Here is a 26,672-nt window from a genome sequence, read left to right as displayed (position 1 = left end):
GAGTTTGGGCCTTAGGTAGAAAGAATGACAGTCCACAGAAGATCAGTCAATATAAATACTTTTTATATGAAAAACAAACACAATGAAAGACCCTATGCAGCTAGCAGGAAGGGCAGGGAACTGCCCTAGGCCATGTCCTCAACCCAGCCAGCCAGCCCTACACTGTAGAATGAAGCTGCCTGAGGGGAGGGGACAGAGATTTACTCAGGAAGCTGAGGCCTCTAAGCCTCCACTCTTCTTGGGAGAAGGGAGAGACTGAGCTCCCTCATGCATCTTCCTCCTTGGATGATGTCAAATTGCATCTTGTTGTTGTTGTTGTTGTTTGTTTTTTGAGACAGGGTCTCACTGTGCTGCTCTGGCTGTCTTGGAACTATCTATGTAGACCAGGCTGGCCTCGAACTCACAGAGATCCACTTGCCTCTGCCTCCCAAGTGCTGGATTAAAGGCGGTGCCACTACTCCTGACCACCAAACTCCATTTTTAAGGGCTGCGAAGCCACTGAGATGATGTGACAAACCAGAAAGATCCGGGGTTGAGGACAGGCTAACGCTGGGCTCACACCAAGCCAGTCTCAGACTACACAGCCGGCCTTGTTATGGTGCCCACGTTTGGCAGCTGAAATAGGAAGAGGAGTCACACGGGGCCCCAGAGTCTCCGGCTTTACTTCCACAGGGAAGAAAGTCCTGCTAAAGGCTACACAGAGGAGCCAGCTGGAAATTTCTAGATCCTCCAGTTTGGTAGACCAATGTGGCCTCTAAAAAGCAAGATGAAGTGAGAGAGCACCGGATGAGACATCCTTCACCTTGTCCTCTTGCTCCACAGCCAGGGTTGCAGAGAGCTAGGCTAGTGTTCCGGAGGGGCTCACAAGGTCCTGGGGGAGGCTCTCTCGGGCCTCCTGCATGCGGCGCCGGGCTCTACGGAAGGCTTCTGTAAGGGAGGGAAATATTGTCACCTAGTCAGCTACTGTGGTGTGGAGAAGAAAGTGGCTCCGGGTGTCCAGTTTGGGGAAGGAGGAACCTACCTAGTACATTGTGTGTGGAGCTCTGCTGGCTGAACCCTTCCAGGCGGTCCAACACACTCCGCATCTGTTTCCGGAGGGAGTTCGATTCCATGAAAGCCCTGCAGGGAGGCCCAGTAGATAGTCAAGACTGCTCACCAACCAACAAGGACAAGGACGGGTGGGGGACAGTGTCACTCACCTGGACTGCTGCAGGCAGTGCAAGCGGAAGGTGACAGTACCTGTCGTCTCAGTGCGGAATCCAAAGCGGCTCAGCCTTTCCCCCTGAGCAGACAGCGGAGATGCGATCAGTTTGTGCAGACTTAGACCAGAGGCTTTGCTGCCATTCCTATTCCTAGCCTTGGGACGGGTAGCATCACTGAGGAAGCTTCACTCTGTCATCCTGACCCCAGCACAAGGGTAACACCAGGCTCCCCTCTCGTAACTCCAGCAACATTCTACCCTCATTTGAGAATGAGAAGGTTTATTTGTTTCTTAGAAGTCCACCCTGCATCTGCTGACCAAGGCCTTCAGTGACAGAAGGGGCCAGTTATCTAATGGGGGTAAAGGAATCTCTAAATACACTCTTTCCCAAGGATCTCCTAGTACAGATATCATAGGGCGGGACCTGCAGCACAAGCCACAGGAAGGAAGGGGCAACGAACAATGAGGGGAGGGGCCTCAGTCCAGACACTACAGGAACAGAAACACTCAGCAGTCTCCCCAAAGATAAGTCACCTTGAAGGTTCCCGGGATTCTCACGTAGGAGGGGTCCTCCAGCTCCAAGGAACCGCCTATGAAGAACCTCCTTAGCTCTGCCACAAGGCCCATCTCCATGGGCCTCCATGTGGAGATGGTCAGGGTGTGTGATCCTGTGTAAGCAAGAGGGGAAAGGGCCAGGTTCCATGCTTGACTTCCCAGCAGTGACCTGAGTTGGTGATGGCTTGACCTATGTAAAGATTATCATGGTGGGTGACCGCCTGACCGGAAGACAGTAAGACAGAACTCCTAATCCCAGCTATTCCAGGGATCACTGTGTGCTCAAGACAAGCTTGCCAACCTCCAAGAGCCTCTTTCTCTTTGGACCTAGGAAAATGTAGGAGCAAGTGCAACATACACCTCACAGAGGGTCTGGGAGAACAGTAATCAGCAGGCCTGTACTTCTACTTCAGAAGGATCGCTGCCTCATTCGGTACCTGCAGGCCCAGAGCCCACTGACCGCGCGGCTTCTCTGTCAAGGCTGTGGTCTAACTGGAGGACTGGGGCATATGACAACCATCAGGCTGCTGGACTTCAGAAGGTCAGCTTCACAGTTCTCTCAGGGCACGGGAGAAATCCTGCCAAGCTACAAGCAATCTTTCAAGTCAGAGAGCCTGATCCCTAATCACCTCTACTTCTCCTCAGGAGCATGGGGGTCTTATGGAAGTGCTAGTCTTGTTGCTAGGGCCGAGGGCATAGGGAAGAGCAGGGACAGAGCTTACCTGGGGTGGCCGGCAGCACTGCAGCCCCATAGCCTTCCACACGGTACCTCTGCCAGAAGTCCAGGGAGAGGACCTTACAGTAGAGCACGGGCCACTCCGGGAGGGCGTCTGGAAAGTAGGTGAGGTGGCACAATCTGGTCACAGGGACCGTTGTGGAGAGGGGGCCCTGGGAGAGAAGTGAGGCTGGGGACCGCAGCCACTCACCAGCTGATTCATCCTCGTGGAGAAAGAAGGCTTCAAACGCGAACGGGTAGGAGAAATAGGCCACCTTGTCCTAAAAAGGAGGAGTGTCATTTATGTTCGGTGTCACAGGGTGGAATTGGTTCTCTTTGTGTCCAAAGCCAAGGTCACCTTCACACAGGGGAAAGAGAAACTGCCAGCCTCGTAGGAAGCCAACAGGCTAAGGGACAGCCACATGAGCTGCTGTCATTCTCTGAGAGATCAAGACAGCCGGGGCAGCCCTGCAGGCAAACATAGAAACAGCCCCAATTATGACTCCTCCACACACTACACAGGGGGTTGGCCTCGTGAAGCTTCAAATGCCACCTGGAGCTGTCATTCCCTCCCAGGTACACCCTCTCATCCGCCATACCATTCCCTGCGATTTGGTGGCACAGGTCTGGGTCACTCCCGAGAACTGCGGGAATGATGGACTTGACCAATCTGAAAGCCGAAGACACAATGAGCTCACTAGAAAGGCCAGGAAGTCATTGAGCGAGGACAGAGTTCTTTTAGACATCCATTCATTCATTTGTTCATTCATTCATTCATTCATTCACTCTTTCACGCAATGCGTTAGCCATTTACCGCCATTGACTGAGTGCTCAAAGCTGATCGGTTCTGAGGATATTAGTGACCAGGATTGTCTATCCTGGAGGGCAACAGACATGGGTGTGATTTAAGCTATGGGATGGGTCTAACTGCCTCTGGAGACTAGAGACCCAGGTCAGGTTTAGCTGCGATGTGCTCACAGTTTAGGACAAGGAGATGAGGAGGAATCCACCAAAGAGCCCAAAGAGCTCTTGGTGAGAAGGAGGGCGCTGGGCCAAGAGAGATGCTTCATGAAGAAAGTGAGCTGGGTCAGCTGGGTCAGCTGGGTCAGCTGCGTCAGGGAGGTTCATTACGGGGAAGGATCTGAGCAACCTTTAGAACTGGCAAGGTGGGGGTGACCTATGAACTGGTCCTGTGGGAGTGAAAGGAAAGCCCCGAGAACTGTCGGAAAAGATAGAAAAGAAGAAATGCAAGAAAACGCACTTACTAGCAGCTGGCAGTTCCACAAAGAAATGGATGCAGAGGTGGTCATACTCGTAGCCTTGGGCTGAAACTTAAGAGAGAAAACAGAGCACGAGAGTAGCCCGTTCTCTCACTGCCCTTCTTGGTCAGGTCTTAAAGGGGCCACGTGCTCTGCAAATAAGCCCTCGGAGAACCAGAATTCTCTGCTTCCAGAAACGTCTCACCACTCAGTCTCCTATGTTCAGCCCAGACTAAGTGGAGGTGAGTAGGGCACTCAGAGTTCCAGCAGACCCTTGTCTGACTCCAAGACAAGACACTTACCTACTTCTCCGTTTACAAAGAGCCGGAGGGCACCTGGGACAGTCTGCAGCGGAGAGAAATGGGAAGGTGTTGGGAGCAGAGGGAATCAAGCTGCCCCTCCAACCCTGTCCCCAAACCTGCAGAAAACCTTCCACTGAATCTCCCACCTCTGCCACATTACTGCATATCCTTCTGCCCTGGCACTTCTCCACAGAACTGTTCCTGTTTCCAGACTCATAGAGACACAGCACAGTACTGAGATGGCAGAGAAGGTAACCCTGGGGCTCTTCAGGTCACCAAGTTTCTTTTTAAAGTGTTTATGTTATCTGTCTTGACTTTTTTTTTTAACATTAGAATTTGTTACCTAGATACTATAAAAACAGTATGAGTTACTTTCCTAGAGACAGAGAAAGGGAAGCCAGTGAGCAGTTCTAGCCTTGTGTGCAGATCTAGAAATGGAATCCCTGGTGAGAGGGAAACCCAGACAGCACCCAGGTGACTGACCTAGACTGCTTACAGGTTTCATTTCTAAGATCCAAAACACTTGATCAGCAGAAATGACACCTCTTCCCCTGTCTGAGTTGCTCTACAACAACATCCACATGAAGTATGAGGAAGATATTTTTTGATTTCTATATATATTTTAATTAATTGTAAATTAATACATTAATGCATTACCACTGATAAAAACCAAAAACCACCTAAACATGGAGGACAAGAAGTCAAAATATTCTTTTCGCTGCCCAATGCCCATTGACCACCATCACCCAGCCTGGTCTAAGAGAGGCTCACATAGCGTGTGTGTTCCCTTTCAGACCCTGTTCTAGGCATGCAGGGTCCTCATCAATGTGCAGAGTCGTGTAATGCATCTGCAGAGCGCGTCTTGGAGCCTTCTGAGAGAGGTACTATAAGGGCCTCCACAGCCAGACGCCGCCTAGCAACTCACAGCACTGCAGGAAACTGAGCTGCTCACCATCTCAAAGTCTGTGCCCACGAGGCTGCTGAGGTACTCCTTGTGGCGGCCATAAAGCTGAGGAAACAAAGTGAACCAATCCTCAAAATGCAGACAGAGCCAGGCCAGGGTTTGGTTCTGACTGGGAGGAAATCGGGGCTGGGTAAGCAAACTAGATACCACCAAGTTTGTGCCAGCCATCCCAACATTGGATGCTGCCAACTCAAGGCCAACCTGGGCTACCTAGGAGTTCCTGGGTAGTCTGAGCTAGCATGAGACAGTCTCAACACACACACACATTGTGGGAGCCCACAGTTCTGAATCCATTCCATCTTGATTCATCATGGTCAGAGAGTTCAAACCTATTCTTCCTCAAGGCCAAACAGGATGTTGGGTCAAAGATATGGTTACTGAATGTCTTGCTCCTCAAAGGCCAAACAATGGGATGTTTGCCTTAGGGTGAGGTTACTAGGTGTTTTGAGAAGTAAGAAGGTAATTATAATGGTTTATTCCTTATATCATGGGAAGGAAGTCTTGTGCCCACGGCTTTTGATTGGGGTATATAAGGACTATGAGTGATCTATCTATGAGTGATAGACTTGGGGTTGTTACAGTATTCACCAGAAGCTCTCCCAACTCTATCTTCAGCCTCTTGTCTATTCCTTTCCTCAATCCTCACTCCCCTTTTTGATCAAGTGAGAACAGGTCGCCCAGTCCCAACAACACATCCCTGCTAATAACTAACAGTGATACCCAGAGGTGCTGAAGTTGGCCAGTCTGGGAGTGAACCTGGCTCTCAAGTGTATAAGCTCTATTACTTGGGTCCTTAACTTCGGGGTCCTTGTTTATAAAGTGGTACGAATGCTCACCTCCCAGGGTGGGAAGAGCTAAACAGAATGCTTGGGATATGCCTGGCATGGAGCACAATCAATACTCAGGTACATGGTCACTGGTATTATGCTCCCGTATGGTCAAAGCCGCCTGCTTTTCCTGTGTTTCCTGGATGGTGGTGGGCTGCCCCTCAGCAGCCACCCGGACGTGGTTTCACGTAAACTAGTGCTTACGTCCTTGAACACACGCTGCTCCCGCTCCTCCTCCTCTGGCTGTGCTAGTGAGGACACATTGTCGATTGTGTATTTCCAAGCAGAAGTATGTTCCTGCTTTTCTCCCTCAGTCTCGATTCTGTAAGGTCAAAGCCACAAAAAGGATCATTTCTGTCGGCGAGAGGAGTGGCCTTCCAGACCCTGCCCAGGGAGTCAACATGGCTGGTGACACCACTCACTTGAAGTATATGATGAAGACGGCCTAAAGATGACCAAGAGAGGGAAATAGTGGCAAAGCGGAAAGGGTACCAGACCAGTTCTGGACCTGTTCTACCTCACTGACACGGGACCCCCGACAGCAGTCAGTCCTCTCACCTGAAGAGGGGACAGGGTGGGAGAGTTTGGTCTCTCACAGTGCTGTCCTCTCGGATAGATGAGGAGACTGGACCTGATCTGGCTGAGTCCCCTTCCCTTTCCTAGCCAGCCCCTATACTCTGCAATGCACGAATCCTTCTCACTCAACTGCACAGCTAATGGGATTCCTTTGGCTCCATGCTTCCTGGACGTTTCCTAAAGGCCTATAACCCAGGGCAGAATATGAATCAGTGCCTGCAAACTAAACATTTAGGAGCAGTTCAGGGCTTTCTGGAATCTGCTCAGCTAGAGGCGGGAGGGCAAGCAGAGAAGCCTGGGCATACTCTTTTTCTCCTTCCCACCTGTAGGGTCCTTTGATGCCGGTGAAGTCAGGCTTCACGGTGATCACCCCATTGCTGTCCACCTTCAGAATGCAGAGGATATGTTCATACGCCTTATAGCCAAGCCTAGGAACCAGAAACCGTCATCAAGGTTTGGGGTCACCATGGAGACACAGAGAAAGGTGGTCAGACACCTCGGGGATGGGACACAGAACGCAGTAGGAGCTTTCATGGTGACGTTGTTTCTTCTGAGTACAGCAAAAGAGAAAAGACCCTCCGCCGCAAAGGTCCCAGATGGTTGTAACAGGAAGCTGGGGTGAGTGACAGGAGAAAAGGGGAAGGACCGGGCTGGCAAGGCGAAGTGTCACTTACTTTCCATAGGGTCCCAGGTCTGCCATAATGTACATGGTCTGAAGGGGGGTGTTAATGGCGTGGTTGTTTCTGATGAAGTCTTCCGAGGGCTCCCAGGTGATAATGCGAGACTTGAGTTTGCTGCCCTCCCTGGGAGGGAATCACAGGAAAGGGTCACTTCCCTGACACCCCACAAAGCGCCTGAAGGAGATCATAAGGGAACCCCTTCCCACTGGGTCTCTAACTGGGTGGGAAGTAGCGGTCAGTAGAACGTACAGGAACCTTAGCCCGAGACACCACGGAGAGCCCCGATCCCGCTTGCACTCACGTCCCCCGCCTGTCCTGGCGGCGCCGCCTGACGTGCGCCATCCGCTCAACCAGGAACGATGGCACCTCGCTGGTTGCAGTCGTTACTCTCTGGCAGTACTGGGAAAAGAGGACAGGGCCACGTGGGTAAAAACACCAGAGAGGAAGCCTTCCTTCTGACCCGTCCTCCAGGGTGCAAACTCAACCGATAGAACCTCATAGTTACCGGTGCCAAGGAAGGGGAGAGATGGCACAATCCAAGGAAATCTCCTACTGTACCATGGTTTTCCTTAGGATTCTAGAAAAGAGTCGTTTATGCTAATAGTAACTTCAGCCTGCATTCTCTGGACACGTGCCAACAAAAAGGTTGGGTAAGTGTGCCCAGTAAATAGCGATGCTAACTAAGTGGTCAAAAATGCCAGATAGGATGTGGGCTTTGGAGGAAGTTCGCACTTGGGAAAGCTAGCACCAGCTGTATTTTTATTTGCTTTTCCAAAATGGTCTAGAATTTAGATTCTGCCAGCTCACAGCTCTCCTGAAGAAAACAGTCCAAATCTTTCAAAAGAAACACACTAACATCTGCTCCTGGCAGAGCTCTGGGATCCGAAACACAAAAATCAGAAAATACAGTTCACCTTCAAGGAACTTCCGATCTTCCTGAGAAGACGTAGCTAATGGCGGGAGAGAATGTAAAAAAAAGCCCACAAAGGGCTCACTGGTGCCTGCAGAAACACAGGCATTCCCCACGGCCTAGACAAATTCCTCTTCTCACCTGCAAATTCCTGAGTCTTGATGGAATTTAATAATTAATTGTTTTTTCAGGCAGAGTTTCTTTGTGTAGCCCTGGCTTTCCTGGAACTCGCTCTGTAGACCAGGCTAGCCTCAAACTACAGAGATCCACCTGCCTCTGCCCTCCGTGCTGTGATTAAAGGCGTGTGCCACCACTGCCACTTGCCTGGCTTTGAACGAATTTTAAATAGATCGTTCTAGATTCTGTCTGCCCTCCCTGACCCCCACGGCCCTCTAGGAGGGCGAAGAGTGTAACAGCCACACTACCTGCAGACTCTGCCCACTCCAGCCTGGCTGCCAGCAGCTCACAGCAGTTTCTAGAATCACAGCTCTACCCTTACTGAGTATCCCACTTACCACACAGTATCAGCAAGACTAGAAAACTAGGGGGGACAAACAAGGAAGCAATGGTACCTCAAAAGAAACAGTACCTCTTCCAAGTCAGTGTATCTATCAGAGTCGGTGTAGGTGAAGATGCGCCGGTTTCTCCTGCCGCCGGAATTCTCCAGCTTCAGGACCTCTTGGTGGTACTGATGATCCAATGGACTCTGACACGCGGATTCATTTTGATACAGATCTACTTCAAACTGAAATCATCCCAAAGAAACAGATTGGCTGGGACTGCCTCAGACTTTGGCTTCTATAGCTACCAAACCAAATCACTTCTACGGAGCTGGTCGACATGTTTTGATAACCAACTACCACTTATTTTAATAATGATGGGCAGGGGATCTAAGCATGTGAGAGTTAGAGGAAACCAAGTGGACATTCTAATTCAGCTCTGCTACTAGAGATGCTGCAGAGTCCAGAGACGGGGAGCACCTGATCCAGAACACTAAACCGAGCAGTTTACGGACATTACAGCCATTATAGAACAAAATTCAAATAAACAAAACGGGCAAGTGTGAACCTCCACAACCTTTTCTGGAAATTAGTTTGGCGGTGTGAGTCACCAGCCAGGGGGGAGGCGGGCAGGCGGAGGGAGACTGAGGACAGGTAATACTGGCTCACCTGGCTAAAGAGTTTCTCCTGCCACCCAATCACAACCTCTTCCTCCTCTTCTTCATCGGGGCGGTGTCCACCTCCAAACACAACAGAATGAGTCAGCCGGGCAACACGCCTTCCTCTGTGGTTGATTACAACCAGCGTTCCTATTCTTGCTTTATTTGGGTTTTTAAAAATCCATTATTGCTGTTTGGGACAGTGTCTCACTGTGCAACCCAGTCTCGCCTCCTCGTACAGATCCTCCTGCCTCAGCCAGGTGGTGCCGACATTACATGTGTATATCACCAGGTTTGCCTTCAAAGTCCCTCTGCACACTGACCCCGCAAACCCCACTGGAGTTCAGTGACTCATAAGTACTCAGTCTAGACAAAGAATGGAGGTCATGGACACACTTTGGCTAATACTAGAAGCCAAGATTAGGACCTGAGGCATCTTAATCACTGCTCTAATTTGAATAAAACGCAGTCCTGCCTTCCAGGAAATACTTTGAACCCAGTATTAGGAACTGAAATTTAGTTAGAGCGTGAGGCCAGCCCTTCCCGCATTTGCTGGATGAGGAGTCTAGTGCTTTTCTCTCACATCCCGAAGCCGCCACAGAAGCATCCAGAAACACTGACTCAGGAAAGACAGGGAAGGCAAACAAATGATACTTTAAAGAACCCTATTTAGTACAGTCCTGGCTCTGTGCGCCTTTGGAAAGATGCACACCTTGTGAGCCACCAGTCTATCCTTTTTGCCTAAGAATATTTCTGAATAGAAGGAGAAATAACAACAGCATGCAAGATTATCGGCCCAATATAAGCATTCTGTCCTCTCTTTTGGCCTCCAAGGCAAGGAAAATCACATTTACATGCAGACTCCTTTTTAAAAATGGTTTTCACATTTGGAGTTAGGAACACATTTCTCTTCGAAGCCCCCTCCCCACAAAAGTCACACTTGGGGTGGGTGAGATGGCTCAGTGGGTAAAGGGGCCCATGGGTAAAGAGGCCCGTAGCCAACCTGATTTCAAGCCTCAGGACTCATGGGGTGAAAGAGATAACTGAACTGACCCCCAAAGATTGTCCTCCGAGCTTCACTCTTGCACTGTGGCATGGACATGCTCACATATAAAAAATGTAAAAAAGATCAAACGCTCCCACATGCCCCAGCTATGTGGCAGGGGGCAACCAGCTCAACCTCTCTGAGGCTTCGGTTCTCCTCTGTACCTCCCCTCTACTGCCCGCACCCTTTTCTCAATTCTTATCATCATCAACAAAAACACCCACTAGCAACTTGAGGAGGCCTAAAAGTGGCCAAATCTATGAGGTCCTTCCCCATCTGGGCAGCAGGCTGGTAATGAAGAAAGTTGCTTGATGTGATTCTTTTCAGATGAACTCTGTCAAGAAAAGAGAAGTCCAAAATATGCGTATCAAAGACACACAGCCAGGAGATAAAACACAGCAAGGATAGGAAAACCGGAATCACAGAGGCGGAGATGCCGAGGCGTCTGCAAGCGGACCACGGCGGGGAGGAGGTGGGTTAGGGGCGTCGGAGAAGTCAGTGAGAGGGCGTGTTGGGACACAAGGGCCTGAGGAGTTTGAAAGTGACCAGAACTTGAAGGGGCTTGGACAGGAGTGAGGTCTGGAAGGTGTGCTTGAAAGCTTTCAGTGGGAAAAGGTCTTGGTAGTTAGATGTGCGGAGATGGCAGAGGAAGTAGTTGGAATTGCAAGCGGAAGTGGGGGCCTCCGAACACCCAAAAGTTTAGGATGAAATTGTCTGAGAGCATTAAGTTAGGGGGCCCCGGAGCTGGGGTGGCGTGACTACCGGAGGCGCAGGTTGCGCACAGGGTCCCGGGAGCGATACACGGCCTCGCCGGTGTCAGTGCTCCAGACCGCTTCCGCCATGACAGCCGCTTCGCGCTGCGACCGTGCCGGAAAGCGCGGTGCCGTTCCCCTGGCAACGGAGACGCTGGCTTCCTAGGCAACGGTGGCGCTGCGCACGCAGCTCTCCAGTCCCGCGGGAGCTCGTCCCTAGTCCGGCAGCGGTACCCTCAGTACTGGGTGCTGTCACGTAAGGTCTGCAGGCTGGATTGTCCTGGTGAATAAAGCTCACCCACAACCAAGGTGAGAGTCGATGCACGGCAGAAATAAGGAAACCGCCATCAGCCACTTCGTTTAAGTGTAAAAATGGTGCTGGGGTCAGAACCAGATGACCTGAGTCCTTGCTTTCTGAGCAAACACTGCCTTCCACTGAACATTTGAAAACTTGGACCCACGGGGCTGGAGAAATGGCTTAGTGGTTAAGTGGTCAGTGGCTGCTCTTCCAGAGGACCTGGGTTTGGTTCCCAGCACCCACCTAGCTACTCACACTTGTCTGTAAGTCCAGATCCAGGCGATCAGACACCTTCCCTTCTTCCAGAACATGTGGTACCCAGACATACGTTCAGGCAAAAGCCCATATATATATATATATATATAATTTTTTAAAAGAAAACTTTGGCCTAAGCAGTTGGATGTGATTGAAAGAACATAGTCATTTTTTTCCTCAAGGAAACCAGGGGACGTTATGTCACAAAGACATGAAAACATATTCTTGGAAATAAAAAGCAAAACTATAGGACAGATATATTGGTCGTTGTGTTGGAATGCATTGAGCCAGAGAAAGAAAAAAACAAGGAAGCCAGAGAAAAAACAAGGAAGCCAGCAATAAGGAAGGAAGGGTGTTTTTAAGAACTGGTTTTTCTCCTGTGCATGTTGGTTCTGGATTATTACCCACTTTAGATCCCTCACCAACCCCTGCCAAACCACCTAAGTGACATTCAGAAGCCGTGGTTCACTGGAGTGTCAAAGGAAAGATGGTATGAATTTAATTCTGGCAGTTTGGCAATATCAACATTGGTTCTCTGACAGTTGCTGCTCCTTCATCCGAATAAGCAATTGTTACCTGGACTGAGGAATTTCATGGCAGTTTGATTATAGGGCACAGAAATCCTAGGCATCTTACTCTTTGTGTACACCAAGAACGCGCCACAAACAGCACCCACTTATTAGGATGTAATACAGTTTGTTTTTATTGACTCTAACCCTCGTAGAAACACCTCCAAGAGGTACTTTATTCCCATTTAGAGATGAAGTTAGCAAAGGCCAGGGATTATTAATGAGGGCTGAAGCGGGAGAAGCTGGATTCCATGTGGCCTATCTATCAGGGCCTCAAACCTTCTACTGACTTACTGTCTCCCGCCCACCTCCTTAAGAACACACAGTTTCCAACTGAGTGATGATTTCAATAGATCAAGCCACGGAGACTGGCTCACTAAAGAGTAAAGCACTCGATTTCCTTCTTAAAGATGAGACTTGCCAGGTGTGGGGGTTGATGTTTGGATTCCCAGCACTGGAGACATTAATGCAGGAGAATCTCAAGGTCAAGATCTTATTTCAAACAAACAAAAACCCAATACACTAAGAAAACAATCAGTTAAGGGCTGGAGAACCCGCATGATGACCTAAGCTTAAGCCTTGGAACAAGAAAAGCAACTTCACCGAGTTGTCCCCTCACCTCCATACATGCTCTGTGGCACCTGCACCACCACCACTCAGAATAATAAAATTAACCTTTTCTTCAGCGAACCTCCTAGGTTCTTGACACATTGGTGTCAAGATGACGCCGAGTATCTCCTCCTCAGCCCCTGGCTGTGAGGAGCTCACTGAAGTGGACAACAACCACAAACACCACACTTTGTGTGAGAAGCATGGACACAGAAGTACCTGCCGATAGGTACTCTGGGCGAAGACCAGAGGGCTGTGTGGTCCAAAGCAGGAGTGGAAATGACAGGCAAAGTTTCCTCATGAAGCAAGGGGTCTTGACCCTTGGCAGAGGGCTCCTGCTGTTGAGTAAGGGGCATTCTTGTCCTAGACCAAGGAGAACCGGAGGAAGAAAGTGCGAGTCTTTCTGCAGATGCAGTGTGGATGTTGCTGAGTGTTCTCAACTTGGAATAAGAGAAGAGAAGGATATTTTTGGGCTGACAGATACAGCTGTGTCTCAGCAGCTGGGGCCCCAACGAGCTCTGAAAAGAGTCTGAAAGAATCTGAAAGCTTTTCATTCTCTCTAAAGATGATGTCCACCGATCCGTTGTCAGAAAGCTCTTAAAGAAGCTAAGAAGTCCAGTACCAAAGTACCCAAGATTCAACATTTTATCATTCCTTGTGTCCTGTAACACAAACACTGACGTACTCTATGAAGAAAAAAGCAAAGAGAAGGCTTCAGAATATGCTAAACTTTTCTCCAGGAGAGTGAGGGAAATAAAAAAAAAATGCCAGGATCAGAATAACAGGAGATGTAGGCTGTCTTTGATGAGAACTTCTACTTTTAAGTTTGAGTCCCGTCAAAACTGCAAATCTTCAGGAGTAATAAATTGTCAGACCTTGAAAAAAAAAGTATAGCATTTCAGATCCTTCTGTTAATAGACAACTACTGTGTTACCTGAGCAATAAATAAAAAGGATGGGGCCTACATCCACAGTTCATTTTTAGAACCAAATCAAACTTACATCAAAATCAACCTGTCGAAATTGTATGCAAAATTGTTATTGTACACATGGTGTGGAGGTATAGGATATTTGATTATGTAAACATAATTAATATTATCTTTGTACAAATATACTGTTTTTTTAATATTTCTCCTTACCTACTGATTCCTATAAATCTAACTTTTAAAATCTGAGATCCTGGAATTGGAGTCAAAATTTTACCTCTAGGGTTCTGATTGAAACACTTTCTCAAAAGAGTTCATAGTTTTTAGCAGAGTATGGAAAGAATCTGCACCCCGATGTCAAGAATGGCCTGGATTTTTATGTACTCTCGTCATTAGCTTTTTATGTGTTAGTTACATGTCAGAAAAACACAACCAGTGGTCTATCCAGTCAGCTCTTTGAATTTGTGGGTTTTCCGTCCATAGATCTAACAGGTTGGAAATGTTCAGAAGGAAAAAGTTATTACCTGTACTGAACATGGGTAAACCTTTCTTTTTGTCATCATTCCCTAAACAATAGAGTAAAGCAGTTATTTCCATAGCCTTCCCATTGCCTTGTACATTCTTAGTGACCTAGAGACGATTGAAAGCATCCAAGACTGTAAGGATGTGGCTCAGGGTGCAGAGTGCCTGCCTCGTGTGCAGGAAGCCGTGGGTTTGAAGAGGGTCACAGCACAAACCTGTAATGCCAGAACTTGACAAGTGGAGGCCGAAGGATCAGGAGCGCAAGGTCATTCTAAGATCATCCTTGCTGGACAGCTGTTTCACAGCCATCTGAGCTGAGACCCTGTCTCTGAAAAACAAAAACTTAAAACAATGGATTTTTTTTTTAAAAAAGAACTTCAAGGTTTGTCTTCCAAGATCACAAAAACGAAACAAACCAGAAGGTACAATAGGTTGAACCTAAGGGCCACACACGGCCTCTTTACGACATAGAGTATACCTGATGTGTGTCCAAGGGCAAGGCTGTTGAGAAAGCCATCATTTAGAGCACAGCAGAGGCCACTGCTGTCATTGCTGTCATCTCCAAAGTAAATGTCTTTGATGCCTACATGCTTCACCAACAATCAGCAAAGCGGCATTACTGAGTTGTGCCAAGTCAATGCAAGGTGGTTGGGAGTCAATCTCATCAATTCTAGAAGGTTCAAACAACCTCAATTATATTTTAGGCCTGCTGGTGATGCCATATGACCTCCATTAAAAAGAAAAAGAAAAAGGAAAAGTAAGGCAGGCGGCGATGGCGCATGCTTTTAATCCCAGCACTCGGGAAGCAGAGGCAGGCGGATCTCTGTGAGTTCGAGGCCAGCCTGGTCTACAAAGCAAGTTCCGGGGCTACAGAGAAACCCTGTTTTGAAAAGCAAAACTGAAAAGTTTCTCCAAACAACGTGTCAGTTTAGGGAAAACACAGTGAGTGTGGACTCCGAGTCATTTTGGTTTGAGACAGGAGCAGGAGGGTTGCTTATGATGTTAGACAGAAGTTTGGCATTTGTGCTATATAATCTCAAAAACAAACAGGTGACTTTGGAGGGAAAAAACAAAAGAAAGAAAGTCAACAGATTAGTGTGTCTTTGAGGGTCACCAGCAGGTATGAGAGTCAAGAGGGAGAAGTTCCGAAGGCACTTTTGGGGACGATGGGTTTGTTATCCTGATTATGGTGCTGGGTTTCACCAGCATGCACAATGCTGAAATGTATTAGTACTATCAGTCTACACACATTTTAAATACTGCAGTTTAATGTACCTCAATTGTACCTCAGTAAACTGGTTTTTTTAAAACAAAAAACTTTAAAAAGTGTTGTTCTGAGTCAAATCTATGATTCTGTCCTCCTCTTGATTGCTGTCTCCTTTAACCTATGCCCCCGCGAACCCCAATTATGAGATGAGTCACATGAGAACAGGCCCAGGAAAGCCTCCCTTCTCCCTCATCAGTCAGTCACTACTTTATAGTTTACCTGACTCCAGAGGACATAATTTATGAAAGCAGATAAAGAGTCACAGAGCTGCAAAATGTCTGTGCGTTGACTGGGCTTCAGTTTAGATCCCTGAACTCACCTTGGCACTGTGGAAGAGCAGCGTTTGGATACAACACCCTTATGAGGAACAATTGAAATATATGTCTGTTTCATCAAAGGAAACATGTTTGTGGGCACATCAGAACCCAAAATGCAAAAGATAAAGAGAGAGTCCAAAAAGCAGAGAGAAGCAAATCCTTGTGCATGATGGACCCTGGGTGAAATCGGAGCTAAATTCTCACCAGAACTGTGGGGTTGGAAAGCAGTGGAGTGACATATTCAGCAAAGACATGGGGATGGCAACAGGCTCACAGAAGATGCTAAACATCACTAATCTGTCGTGGGATATTTGTACACTAGGTGAGACAGGCCTACCCTAACAGCCACACTTTCATAATTAATTAATTAATAAGAAGTCTCTATGTTGTTATTTGGGGCTGGCAGCCGAAAGGAAAGTCTACATATGGTGGCCAACTTGGAGGCTAAAACATCCAAACACAGGGCCTGAGAAAGCTAAGAAAAGTTCTAGGCAAGGAGCTGGATGTGGATTCCTAGTCCTGCAGTCTCTCAGGTGGGCCAGGTCTCAGAATATGGAGTTGCATGCACCAGCATTATGCGCTAAGCAGAGCCGCATGGCAGCTGACATGGCGGTTTAAGATTTGTCTCACATGGTCAGAGAATGCTGCAGGTTCTTAGTAAAGCCAGGTCCAGACACAAAAAAACCTCCAAAAAGGTTCAATATGCTTAAAAATGTGCTTAGATGCCAAATAAAGAAAAGAAAATGGATATAGACAGTCACATAAAAAATATTTTAAAAATAATAAAGTCTTTAAAGAGGAAGTAAAGTAATATAAAAATAAGTCACTTAAAGATGGAAATACATGGGGTGTCTGGATCCTGTGTGGTGCTTTGTTGAGTTTGAATTTTTAAAATGTTAATGTTCAAAAACCAATAGCTGTTAAGATACATTGGATTATGAAAACTAACTTTAAAATGGAAGTCAGAAAATATGTTGCTTTGGGGGAGAGGTTATGCCTTTGTTTTCACAGGAAACAAAATGTTATGGTTCTCTTCAAAATTAATAAAGATCAGATTTGATCAGGGGAAACCTTTTGAGGATCTTGGCTGCAGACATGAGGGATCTCTTTCTGAAAAGAAAAAAGGGGGATATAGGAATGATAGGGTGAAAGAGTAGATTATTGATCCACTTTAAACTAAAAAACAGCTATTAATCTCAAACATTTTACATTGATATGGATTTTTGCATATTGATACAAATTTAAAGTTATATTGTTAGAAAATACACTATATATGCTTCTACTCTTGTTTAAGATATTTTTGTATATCGATTCAAATTTAAGGCTATTTTTGTTATACTAAATATATATGTATATATGTTTCTATTTTTGTTTAAGGTTTTGTACCTATGTAGCTCATTTAACAGTGTAATGTAAATTTCTAGTCCTTGAAAGTTATTATTACAAACTATTTAGGATAATTAAGAAATACAGGTTTATAGTTAGTCATCCAGCAATCAAATTTGTGGTCATGTTAGATATGTTTTCAAGGTCAAACAACAGAGATATATTTTAGATAGACATATAGTCAGATGATCTCCAAACACTTCAGAGATCTACAGAATATGGAATTTAAGATTAAAAAAAAAACTAAGATTTTCATGACAGTAAGACATGTTTGTTTCTGTAAGCAAACCAATTTACTTTTAAAAAAAGGATTATGGGCATCAAAGCACCTCCATATAAAAGTTTGCTTTTATTGTGGCAAAGTTAACCACTGGAGAAGAAATTGCCTTGCCTTGACTGATGACAGTATGCTGTCCAAATTGGACAAGTGGGACACAAAGGAAAGCGAATGCTGAACTTTGACAAGACAGGACTGGACAGTCCTTCGAAAGTTTCCTGCTTCTCAAAAGGTCTGTCAGATATTCTAGGCCTGTAGGCTGAAGATGGGTGCCCCAACGTTGCAGAGGAACCTTAGGTGACTGTTCAGGAAGACTATTGTTTCTGTCATTTCTGTAGTTTTTGAAGTTGCTTGTTCTGCACTTCCTGTTTGCTGATGTAATATTATATCCTTCTTGGGACTTTGATGGGGTCAAAGGCCAGATAGTTATAGTTACAGATTTTCTTGTTACCAAATTCAGAAAAGAGACATACATAAGAGATATAAAGTTTATAAGGTTGAGAAACGTAAAAGCCTAAGTTGTTTATCTAAGAAGATGTTTTAAGGTCTAAAAAATATTTTAGGTTGGTAATACAAGTTATAATAGAAAATGGTTTAGGTATAAAACTTTGGACTCATCAAGATAAGATATATAATAAAGCAATTTCTCCAAATTTGACCAATACTAATGGACTGAGCATTGTGAATGTAACTCTTACTGATAATTATTCTTATATAATTTTACTGTAGTAGAGTTAAAACCTTTACTTTTTATTTAGACCAAAAGGGGGAAATGTTGTGGGATATTTGTACACTGTGTGAAAATATATTGCTGTGATTGGTATGATAAAAAAAACTGAACAGCCAGTAGCTAGGAAGAGGTTAGGTGGGACTTCAAGGGACAGAGAGGACTCTGGGAAGAAGGGTGGAGTCGCCAGCCAGATGGGGAGGAAACAGGAGGTGCAAGATGAAAGAAAGGTCATGCCATGTGACAGAACATAGGTTAATATAAATTAATTAATTTAAGTTATAATAGCTCATTGAGACAAGTCTAAGCTAAGGTCAAGCTTTTTTAATTAATAAGAAGTCTCTGTGTCATTATTTGGAGCTGGCAGCAGGAAAGAAAGTCTATCTACACTAGTCATCAGGAAATTAAATATTAAAAAGACAGTAAGAGAGAATCTGGACACGGCATAAATGCATATGCAGAGTGCTGGGGCAGAGGATGGCTTCACTGGGTCACTATAGACTGAGCATCTGTCTGTAACAGAGAATGACATTCACGGGCCACGTGAACTCAGAGGAGGCCTGGCCAGCAAAGGAGCAGTTTCTTACCCTGTTCTCTGGGATCAGACTCATGAGTGGGAATAAAGAAACAAGGAAAATTCCAGCCCCAAGGAATAAAAACACCACAAAAAGCAAACCAGATGGAGATATATTGTCCTGTTGTAGAACACTGGGGCTTCAGTCACTTTAGCTTGAAGCTGAGGAGTGTGGAAAGCAGGACATCAAGGACGTTGGTGTTCTAAGGGAAGTAGCAGATCTGTGGAGATTTTGTCCTTGGGTTTCAGCTGGAGGATGCCCCTACCTTATAAGACTGGAGGGCTTCTGCCTACATCTTTGAAAATTACAAATTTAAGTCTCTCAAGGAGACCTCCTGTCAAGGGCGAGAGGAAGAGCTGCTGGCAACTGAGGGAAAGCCAGGTTGACTATAGAGAATGAGACAGGGACATAGATTGTTTTGGCTGGTGTGAAAGTTCACATCCTTGGCTCCTTCCCACACATACAAGGACTGTCATTTGTGATATCATCCTAGCATACCATCTGTCAGAGGTTTGTAGCAATAATTGAGCTGCGGTTAGCAGACCAGCAGGTCAGTCCTTATTCTATCTTTGGACTCTGAAGATTTTCCACATTGTAGAATTTCTCAGCCACTTTAAACCCAGACCCCATCTCAGTTATAAACGGACAATTGTAATTGTAGTCAAAACACCCAACAACTTGTAGGATAATTTAAATATAAAAATCTAATGCTTTTAGTGCTTACATACGAACGTAATTTGCTCATTACTTTCATTCCTTTCTTTTTATTTAGTTATTTGTTTGTTTGTTTTGAGACATCGTCTCTCTGTGTAGCACTGGCTGGCCTGGAACTCTCCATGTAGACCAGGCTGACCTCAAACTTACAGAGATCTGCCTTCCTCAGTCTCCCAAGTGTTGGGATTAAAGTTTACATGACCATACCTAAAACTCCTCCTTGTTACCTTAAATCATTAATAATATATTTGAGAGGAATGACAATGTCTGTGAATGTACAAAGAAACTTTATTCATGAGAGTAAAATGGAGAACCAGTTCTTACATCCATCAATATGTAAACACTTAAAGAAATTGTATTACATCTATGGAAGGAACACTAACCCAAAATAAACAAAGGGCCAATGCACAAAACTGGATGGGTAGATCTAAATGATTCCAAATTTCTAAAAGGTACAAAAGATTTCCATACTGACAATTTTTTATATGACACTCTTGCAAAAGAATATAGAGATGGGCAGTGAATCAAGGGCTCCTGGGATTGAGTTTGGTCATAGGGATTGACTATAGAACAGTGTAGGAGATTTTGGAAATAATAGGACTGTTTTATATAGATCTGTGGTGATGGGATACATTATCTCACTTATTACAACCTAAAGGAGTTACCAAAACAACAACAAAAACCAAAACAAACAAACAAAAAAAAAACCCAAACAAACTTCCTAAAAGGAGTTTTGTTACAATGGAGTGAATTTTTATGCCCTAATCACCTCCCTGGGGTCCCACCAAGGGAATGAATTCTATTGCATGTAAAAATTTTGGCTATTAGCAGGCACTGAGAGGTGCTCAGAAATAGAATGCGAACTAAGACAGACGGTGCATGCTACAGATGAATCATAACCACACTGAAAGGAGCAAGGAAAACAGGAACTGAATGGGTAACTTTGGAAGCGGTGTTTTGACAGAAAGCTGCAAACTAAACACAAAACAAATTGCCTGCCAACATTGAACCTCTAGTTAATACATTTTTCTCAGCAGTTAGGTTAGCAATTTTGAGATTATTTTGTATCCATAGTAGGGTTGAAAAATAAGCACGTGTGTGGAAGCTAATGACAGTCGTGTCTTAAAAAAAGATGTTACAAGCAGGGTAAGGAGGAAAGATAAGAATGGACCCAGAGACGCTGGATTAAATGGGGTTAGGAATAAACCTCAAGGTATTTGCTAAAGTTTGCCTAAAGACAGGCCCAGACACAAACATGGTTAAGTACAGCTGTGTGTGTGTGAATATGTAAGTTGGCATACATATGTGCACTTCCTAGCTGTCTGGTGAAAACCTAGAAACAGCCATTTGCCAATAGGCACGAGTACACCTTAGTGCCCAGACCTTGAGTTCCAGATCCATTCTCCATTATGTAGGAATCAGGGCTCCTGGGAGAATTGAATTCACAGAATAGGCAGAATGGATCCTCTCTCGGACACCTTGACCAAGTAGCTGCCATCAGACAAGAATGACCTTGATGTGGACGCGAGTCTGTCTGTGTGGTTAGCAATCAGCAAGCTCAGGCATGGAAAAGTAAATCTGCAGAGACAGCAACAACCCAGCTACAAATACATTTTGCAGGAAATGACTTCAGAAAATGCTAGTTGGGTGAGGGAGGGGATTAAACCCATGTCTAAAGATTACTCTTGATTTTCGACTTGGTTAGGTTGGGCAATGCCCTGATTAGCAAAGCTCCTCTTCATCCTGTCTGTCAGTATCTTCCCAAAAGTGATTAGATCACAAGGGCTCAGACCTAATGAAGGGTTTAATCAAACAATGGATTCAAATTTTGAACAGGATATTAGGCTACTGGGAGATAGGGTTTGGTAGGAGGAAGTAAGTCACTGAGGATGTGTCCTTCGGAGCCTTATCATGCCCTGACACCTTCCTGTTACTGCTCTAGTCTCTTCATTTGACACAGTTATGTGAGGTGTTCTGGTCCCCCCCCCGCCCCCCCACCCCCTCCCCACCCCCCCGCCACCAACACACACAAACAACTGGGAGAAAACTCTGAATCAATGAGGAAAAACTACTCCCAGGTATTTTGGTCACAGCCACTCAAGAGTAACTGATTAATCAAGTCTACCTAGGATCCAAGAGCATGAGTTGTTTTTGTTTTTGTTTTTGTTTTTTTGCCAAACAGTGCAGGAAAGGCGCAAGTGAGACCACGGATGCTGGCAGCATCAGCACGAAGACAGGCTTGGTTGACAGGCCCAGAGGCTCAGTTTGAACAGCAGTTTGCCTGTATGGCCCAAGCAGATCTCAAACACTGTTTCCCAAGAAACACACTAAGCTTCTGGTAATTGATTGATTTTATCTTGAACAGTCTAGGCCCATCTATCCTGCAGTGTGTCCCAACAGTTTAGGCCAGGTTTCCACAAACATGTCAAGACCTGGGCCAACAGAGTGTTCTAGATAGTAGGTCTCTGATGATATTGGTTCCTATAGCCCCTCCCTTTTCAAGAGCTGTCATTTTTTTGAAATACCCAGACTTCCATGATCCTATATTTCTCCCCATTTCTATGGAAATTATATAAAAATAATCAGTCTTTTCAGCAAAATCCAATAAGTTAACTTTCTCCTTCATTTCTTTCTTCCAACTCTAGAATCCTTTACGTCCATGCTCAGAGTGTTTCCATGAACTTGATCAAACCCCCAGTGATCTCTTGAAAGTCTACATTCATATACAAGCAATACTTTTGTGTCCATGTTTTAACTATTGTCTCAAAAGAATCCTTTGGTGCCAGCTACTGGAGTTGAAACTGAGTAGTGAGATAAATTGTTTTGTGTGACAATGCTTGGAAATCCTGAAGGGCTCTACCAGGCCCTGGCATGGCAAACATGACGCTGGTAGGCTTCAACTTCATAGTTTCACACAATGGCCTCTCTGGGCCTTCATTCAGGGACATCCCTGACATATGCCTGGCCTCAATGGCTTAGTCACAGAAGCAAATTCTATAGCCTCCTTCTTCTATCCTAAACTCTAAAGACAGAGGCATGCGTCTGAAGCTGCCAAGTTCTGCTGCTTGCTGGGGCTGGAACATGGCCCTCTTGTTCAATTACATCTTCACCAGCTTTCTGTTTTCAATGGTTTCCTTCACTGCCTAGGTTTGGCTGTTCTGGAACTCACTCTGTAAACCAGACTGGCCTCAAATTTAGAGATCCACCAGCCTCTGCCAACAGAGTGTTGGGTTTAAAGGTGTGCACCACCACAGCCAGCTCTAAACTTTTCTTTAATTCCTTTTCATTAGTTGAAAACTTAACTGTGTGGGATCTAGCCCTGAGGTCACCACAACCTTTATTCCATTCCTTAATCCGTTTATCTCCTTGAGGAGAGGATTTAGTTCCATTCCATTTCCTGGTACCCTCTTTCTTCTCAAATTTTACATTTTTATTTGTCCTTGCTCAGCTCACTCCTTTTCATTATAAATCTTTATAAGCATGAACACTAGTAAGCACACAACAGAGTCTGTACTAGGCTGTTTTGAGAGTTCTTCTGCCCATGGAGTTAATCCAAATCTTTTCACTTTAGTTTCAGACAGACTCTTCAGACAAGGGCTAAAAGTAGCCACTTTCTTCACCAAAATATCACAAGAATGATCTCTAGGCAACATATTAAAATTCTTATCCTCTAAAAACTCTTGAACTAGCCCCCCACAGTTCAGATCATTCTCAGCACCTTTATCTTCCATGATCTTACTAATATGGTCCATTAAGTAGTGCTTAAAACATTTTACTGCTTTCTTAGCCAAAGTACCAAAGTCCAAATTCTTCTAAACAAAGACATAGTCAGGAATATCATAGCAATAACCCAGTCCCTGATACCAACTTTTGCTTTAGTTAGGGTTTCTATTGCTCTGAAGAGACAACATGATATTGGAAACTCTTATAAAGGAAAACATATATTTGGGGTGTCTTACAGTTCAAAGATTTAGTCCATTATCATTAGAGTGGAAAGCAAGGCAGCTTGTAGGCAGACATGGTGCTGGAGAAGTAGCTGAAAGTTTTTACATTTTTATCTGAAGGCAACAGGAAGTGAACTGAGACACTGGGGGTGGCTTGAGCATATATGGAACCTCAAAGCCTACCTCCACAGTGACACACTTCCTGCAACAAGACTACACCTACTCCAACAAAGCCACACTTCCTAATAATACCTCTTAATTTGGGGTCCATTTTCTTTCAAACCATCACACATAGGTAATCTTAATTTACTATAGCATACTGTATATGTAACTTAGATTCAACTCTTATTTAAAAGAATTAATGTTTTAAATAACAATCATGTAACTGTCCCCTATCTTGACTGCTGACCTCATCAAAATGGAAGCAACCACATGGCTAGAAGTCATTTTACCAAGATTAAAGGGTGCATGCCACGTGACTTCACCATCTTAAGATGACCACTTGGTATAAAAGAACAATTATGAAACTTCTCAGGTCTACTGAGCCCTTAGTATCATTGAATCTCCCAAATAGGCTAAAAAAAAAAACAATGAGAAGTCTAAACTATTTTGAATTGGCATGGATTTGAATGATATTAAAAATTATATTTGCTGCAATGTTCTATGTATATGATTCAAGTCTAGTTTAAAATATATTTCATATGATGATAAAATTTTAAGGTTATAGTGGTCTACTCAGATTAACAAAAGCTGATTTAAAGATTTACACCTAACTACTTATATCTTTACTAACTGTTCAACATCAGGCTTCTAAAGAAAATTTAGATAAATAACAGTATATATTTGATAAATAAAGTTTATAAATTTGTACATGTTGTTAGGGTTAAGCCTAAAATCAGGCATTCTTAACAGTTGCTTGGTCTTCAAACTCCTCAGAGATCTGCTTTATTTGGCATTTAAGATGTTCAATAAAAAAACTTCCCACAATACGCAAGGACCTCCTCCTAACAAAACAATTTTAAGGTGTCTAAAGAAGCTGGATGGGACGCTGCACTGACAACACCATCTGGACTGTGGTAATGCCAATCACTGGATAGAACTGCCCCATGCTTCCCCTGGCACCAGGAACCTGTACAAACTGTGGACATTTGGGGGTTGACTGCTGTACTCTGCCTGGTCAAAGTCAGGTCAGTTTTCCCAAGTTCATCCTCCATAGGAAACATTCAGACAGGGGTCTGACAGTCGAAGGCCCACTGTGTGTCCAACTAAAGAATAAATGTGGCTCTTGTCTGACACTCAAAGACCACTGCTTCTGTCTCCAATGAGCATAAGCCTCAAACTGCTGTCTAAATAAGTCTCTGTCATTTTAATTGACACAAAAACCATTTAAATAATACTTCCTGATCAAACTTACCCTTCTCAGATCTCTGATGACGCTGAAGGCTAACTGTAGCTTTAACAACAGCAAACACCCTGCTGCCTGTTCAGTCTGTTTCGTGTGTACAGTTTACCTTGCTGACAGGCTTCACACTAAAAGAAATTTGGAGTTTCTAAGGGTTATGAGAAACAGACAAGTAAGATATGCAGGCCAAAGAAAATAAATGATAGAAATTGTGCAGATCTCAGAAAACAATTTAAAGTATACAAAGGTCTAAAAATATAAAAACTTAAGTAAGTTATGAGGGTCCTAGAAAGTGATTTAAAGTGATCACTTCATTAACACTGCCTCACTCCTCAATTTCCTTAGTTCCAGGAGTTACCAGATCTCCATCTTCTCTTCTTTCCAAGCCACCTATCTCGGACACTTAAAATGTTCTCCTTTCTGCCCCAGTCTCTGCCTCCCAAATCTATGCGGAGCTTTCCATCTTTAAACTTCCAAAACACATAAACACTTTCTTGGACTGACCTTTGCCCCCATAGCCGACCTCTGCAAAACTAGACAACAGCATCCATGGTTGATCTCCTTGTTCACACACTCTTGGCTCACCTCTCTGCTTATGGCTAAATCTAACACACTAACTCTGGGACCCCTCTCACAGGTCACCTATTCGCACCACTATCTCCCTCAACTCCCGACTTACAAAGGACTCCAATCCCTTCCCCCATCTCAGATTCTCTCTCTTATCAAAAGCTCATCACTCACATTCCTCGCCTGTTCTTTCTTCAGTCTCCACACATTTACCCCTTTGCCTCAACCTTCCCCAAACCCTCCTACACTCCTGTCCAAAAGCTCTCAAGGACCTCCTCCCCATCCCTCTCATACATAAGCAGGTTCTCTACCTACATCTGCCTACACTTTTTACATGGACAGCAGCTCCCTCCTATCGGACAGTCACAAAGACAGACCCCTCCGTTATCAGTAAAGACAAAAATTGGGCCAAGATGACAGCCCATCACTCTGCCCTTTCACCCCTTATGACTCACCCCACTTCTCCCTAGTCTATATAACCCAGATAACAACATACCTAACCCTCCTCTATCACCGAATACTTTCTTAACCCCCTCTCCCCGCTTTGCGTATTTATTCTCACCCTCCTGTTCTGGTTCCCTCAAGATTACCCATTCCCCACAAATCTCATCTCGCTTCTCACATTCCTACTTTTTCTCTGCCCAAATGATTACCAAACATTCAACCGACTCCCCTAAATTCATCGACTGTCCAGGTTTCCTCAGATATGAAATGCCTGAGTGCCATTATAAGACATAACTCAATCCAAGACATCTACAGAATCCCCCCCCCCTTTCTCTCTCATATCCAAATCCTCACTTGGGTTGAGGTCACCAAGTAAACTCTTTCTTTCTTGAATGTCACTGACCACTCCTCCAATGTCTCCCCCTGCTTTTTCTGTGTCTTTCTTCAACACCTTCCCCTAGCTGCAGTCCTTCTGGCTGGCCAGTGATACTTCAGTTATCACTTGCCCCCACAACTGACTGCATGTCACCTTGACCATCTGTGGTGGTTTGAATAGGAATGGCCCCTGTAGACTCATGTGTTTCAATGTTTGACCCATAGGGAGCAGTACTATTGGGAAATGTGCCCTTGGTAGAGTAAGTGTGGCCTTGTTGGAGGAAGTGTGTCACTGTAGGGGTGGGCCTTGAGGTCTCAGAAGCTCAAGCCAAGACTCAGTGAGTGACAGTTCTTTCCCTGCTGCTTGAGGACCAAGCTGTAGAACTCTCAGCTCCTTCTCCAGCACCATGACTGCCTGCATACTGCCATGTTTCTCACCATGTAGATAAAGGACTAAACTTCTAAAACTGTAAGCCAACCCAAAATAAATGTTTTCCTTTATAAGAATTGCCATGGTCATGGTGTCTCTTCACAGCAATAGAAACCCTAATGAA

The 26,672-nt window shown here is 45.0% G+C and overlaps 1 protein-coding gene across 2 annotated transcripts; it reads right to left on the bottom strand.

The window, feature by feature from the left end:
• Positions 1–86: 86 nt before the first annotated feature.
• Positions 87–11,038, bottom strand: Mks1 (MKS transition zone complex subunit 1). 2 transcript variants are annotated; one of them, XM_057774763.1, is made up of 18 exons: positions 10,956–11,038; positions 10,418–10,527; positions 9,159–9,229; positions 8,579–8,734; positions 7,381–7,478; positions 7,074–7,202; positions 6,723–6,827; positions 6,028–6,145; positions 4,985–5,041; positions 4,033–4,075; positions 3,737–3,802; positions 3,071–3,141; positions 2,683–2,752; positions 2,479–2,586; positions 1,736–1,869; positions 1,200–1,282; positions 1,022–1,119; positions 87–927 (listed from the first exon to the last, which is right to left on the bottom strand). In XM_057774763.1, the coding sequence occupies exons 1-18, from the start codon at positions 11,033–11,035 to the stop codon at positions 839–841; spliced, it is 1,686 nt and encodes a 561-aa protein (XP_057630746.1). In that variant the 5' UTR covers positions 11,036–11,038; the 3' UTR covers positions 87–838. The 2 variants fall into 2 exon arrangements, with proteins under 2 accessions (XP_057630746.1, XP_057630747.1); XM_057774764.1 differs by lacking the exons at positions 8,579–8,734; positions 9,159–9,229; positions 10,418–10,527; positions 10,956–11,038 and having other exon boundaries at positions 7,335–7,456.
• Positions 11,039–26,672: the final 15,634 nt, after the last annotated feature.

This window comes from Chionomys nivalis, chromosome 7, assembly GCF_950005125.1.
Source record: "Chionomys nivalis chromosome 7, mChiNiv1.1, whole genome shotgun sequence".
Classification (NCBI taxonomy): Eukaryota; Metazoa; Chordata; class Mammalia; order Rodentia; family Cricetidae; genus Chionomys; species Chionomys nivalis.
The sequence above is the reverse complement of the archived record's forward strand: the minus strand, read 5'-3'. Positions and strand labels throughout refer to the sequence as shown.

Coding starts and splice junctions, on each gene's coding strand:
- Mks1 (XM_057774763.1), bottom strand. CDS start 11,035: ATGGCGGAAGCGGTCTGGAGCACTGACACCGGCGAGGCCGTGTATCGC. Junction 10,528..10,955: donor GTGCGCAACCTGCGCCTCCG/GTAGTCACGCCA, acceptor TTTTCTTGACAG/AGTTCATCTGAAAAGAATCA. Junction 1,283..1,735: donor GAATCCCGGGAACCTTCAAG/GTGACTTATCTT, acceptor CTGTCTGCTCAG/GGGGAAAGGCTGAGCCGCTT.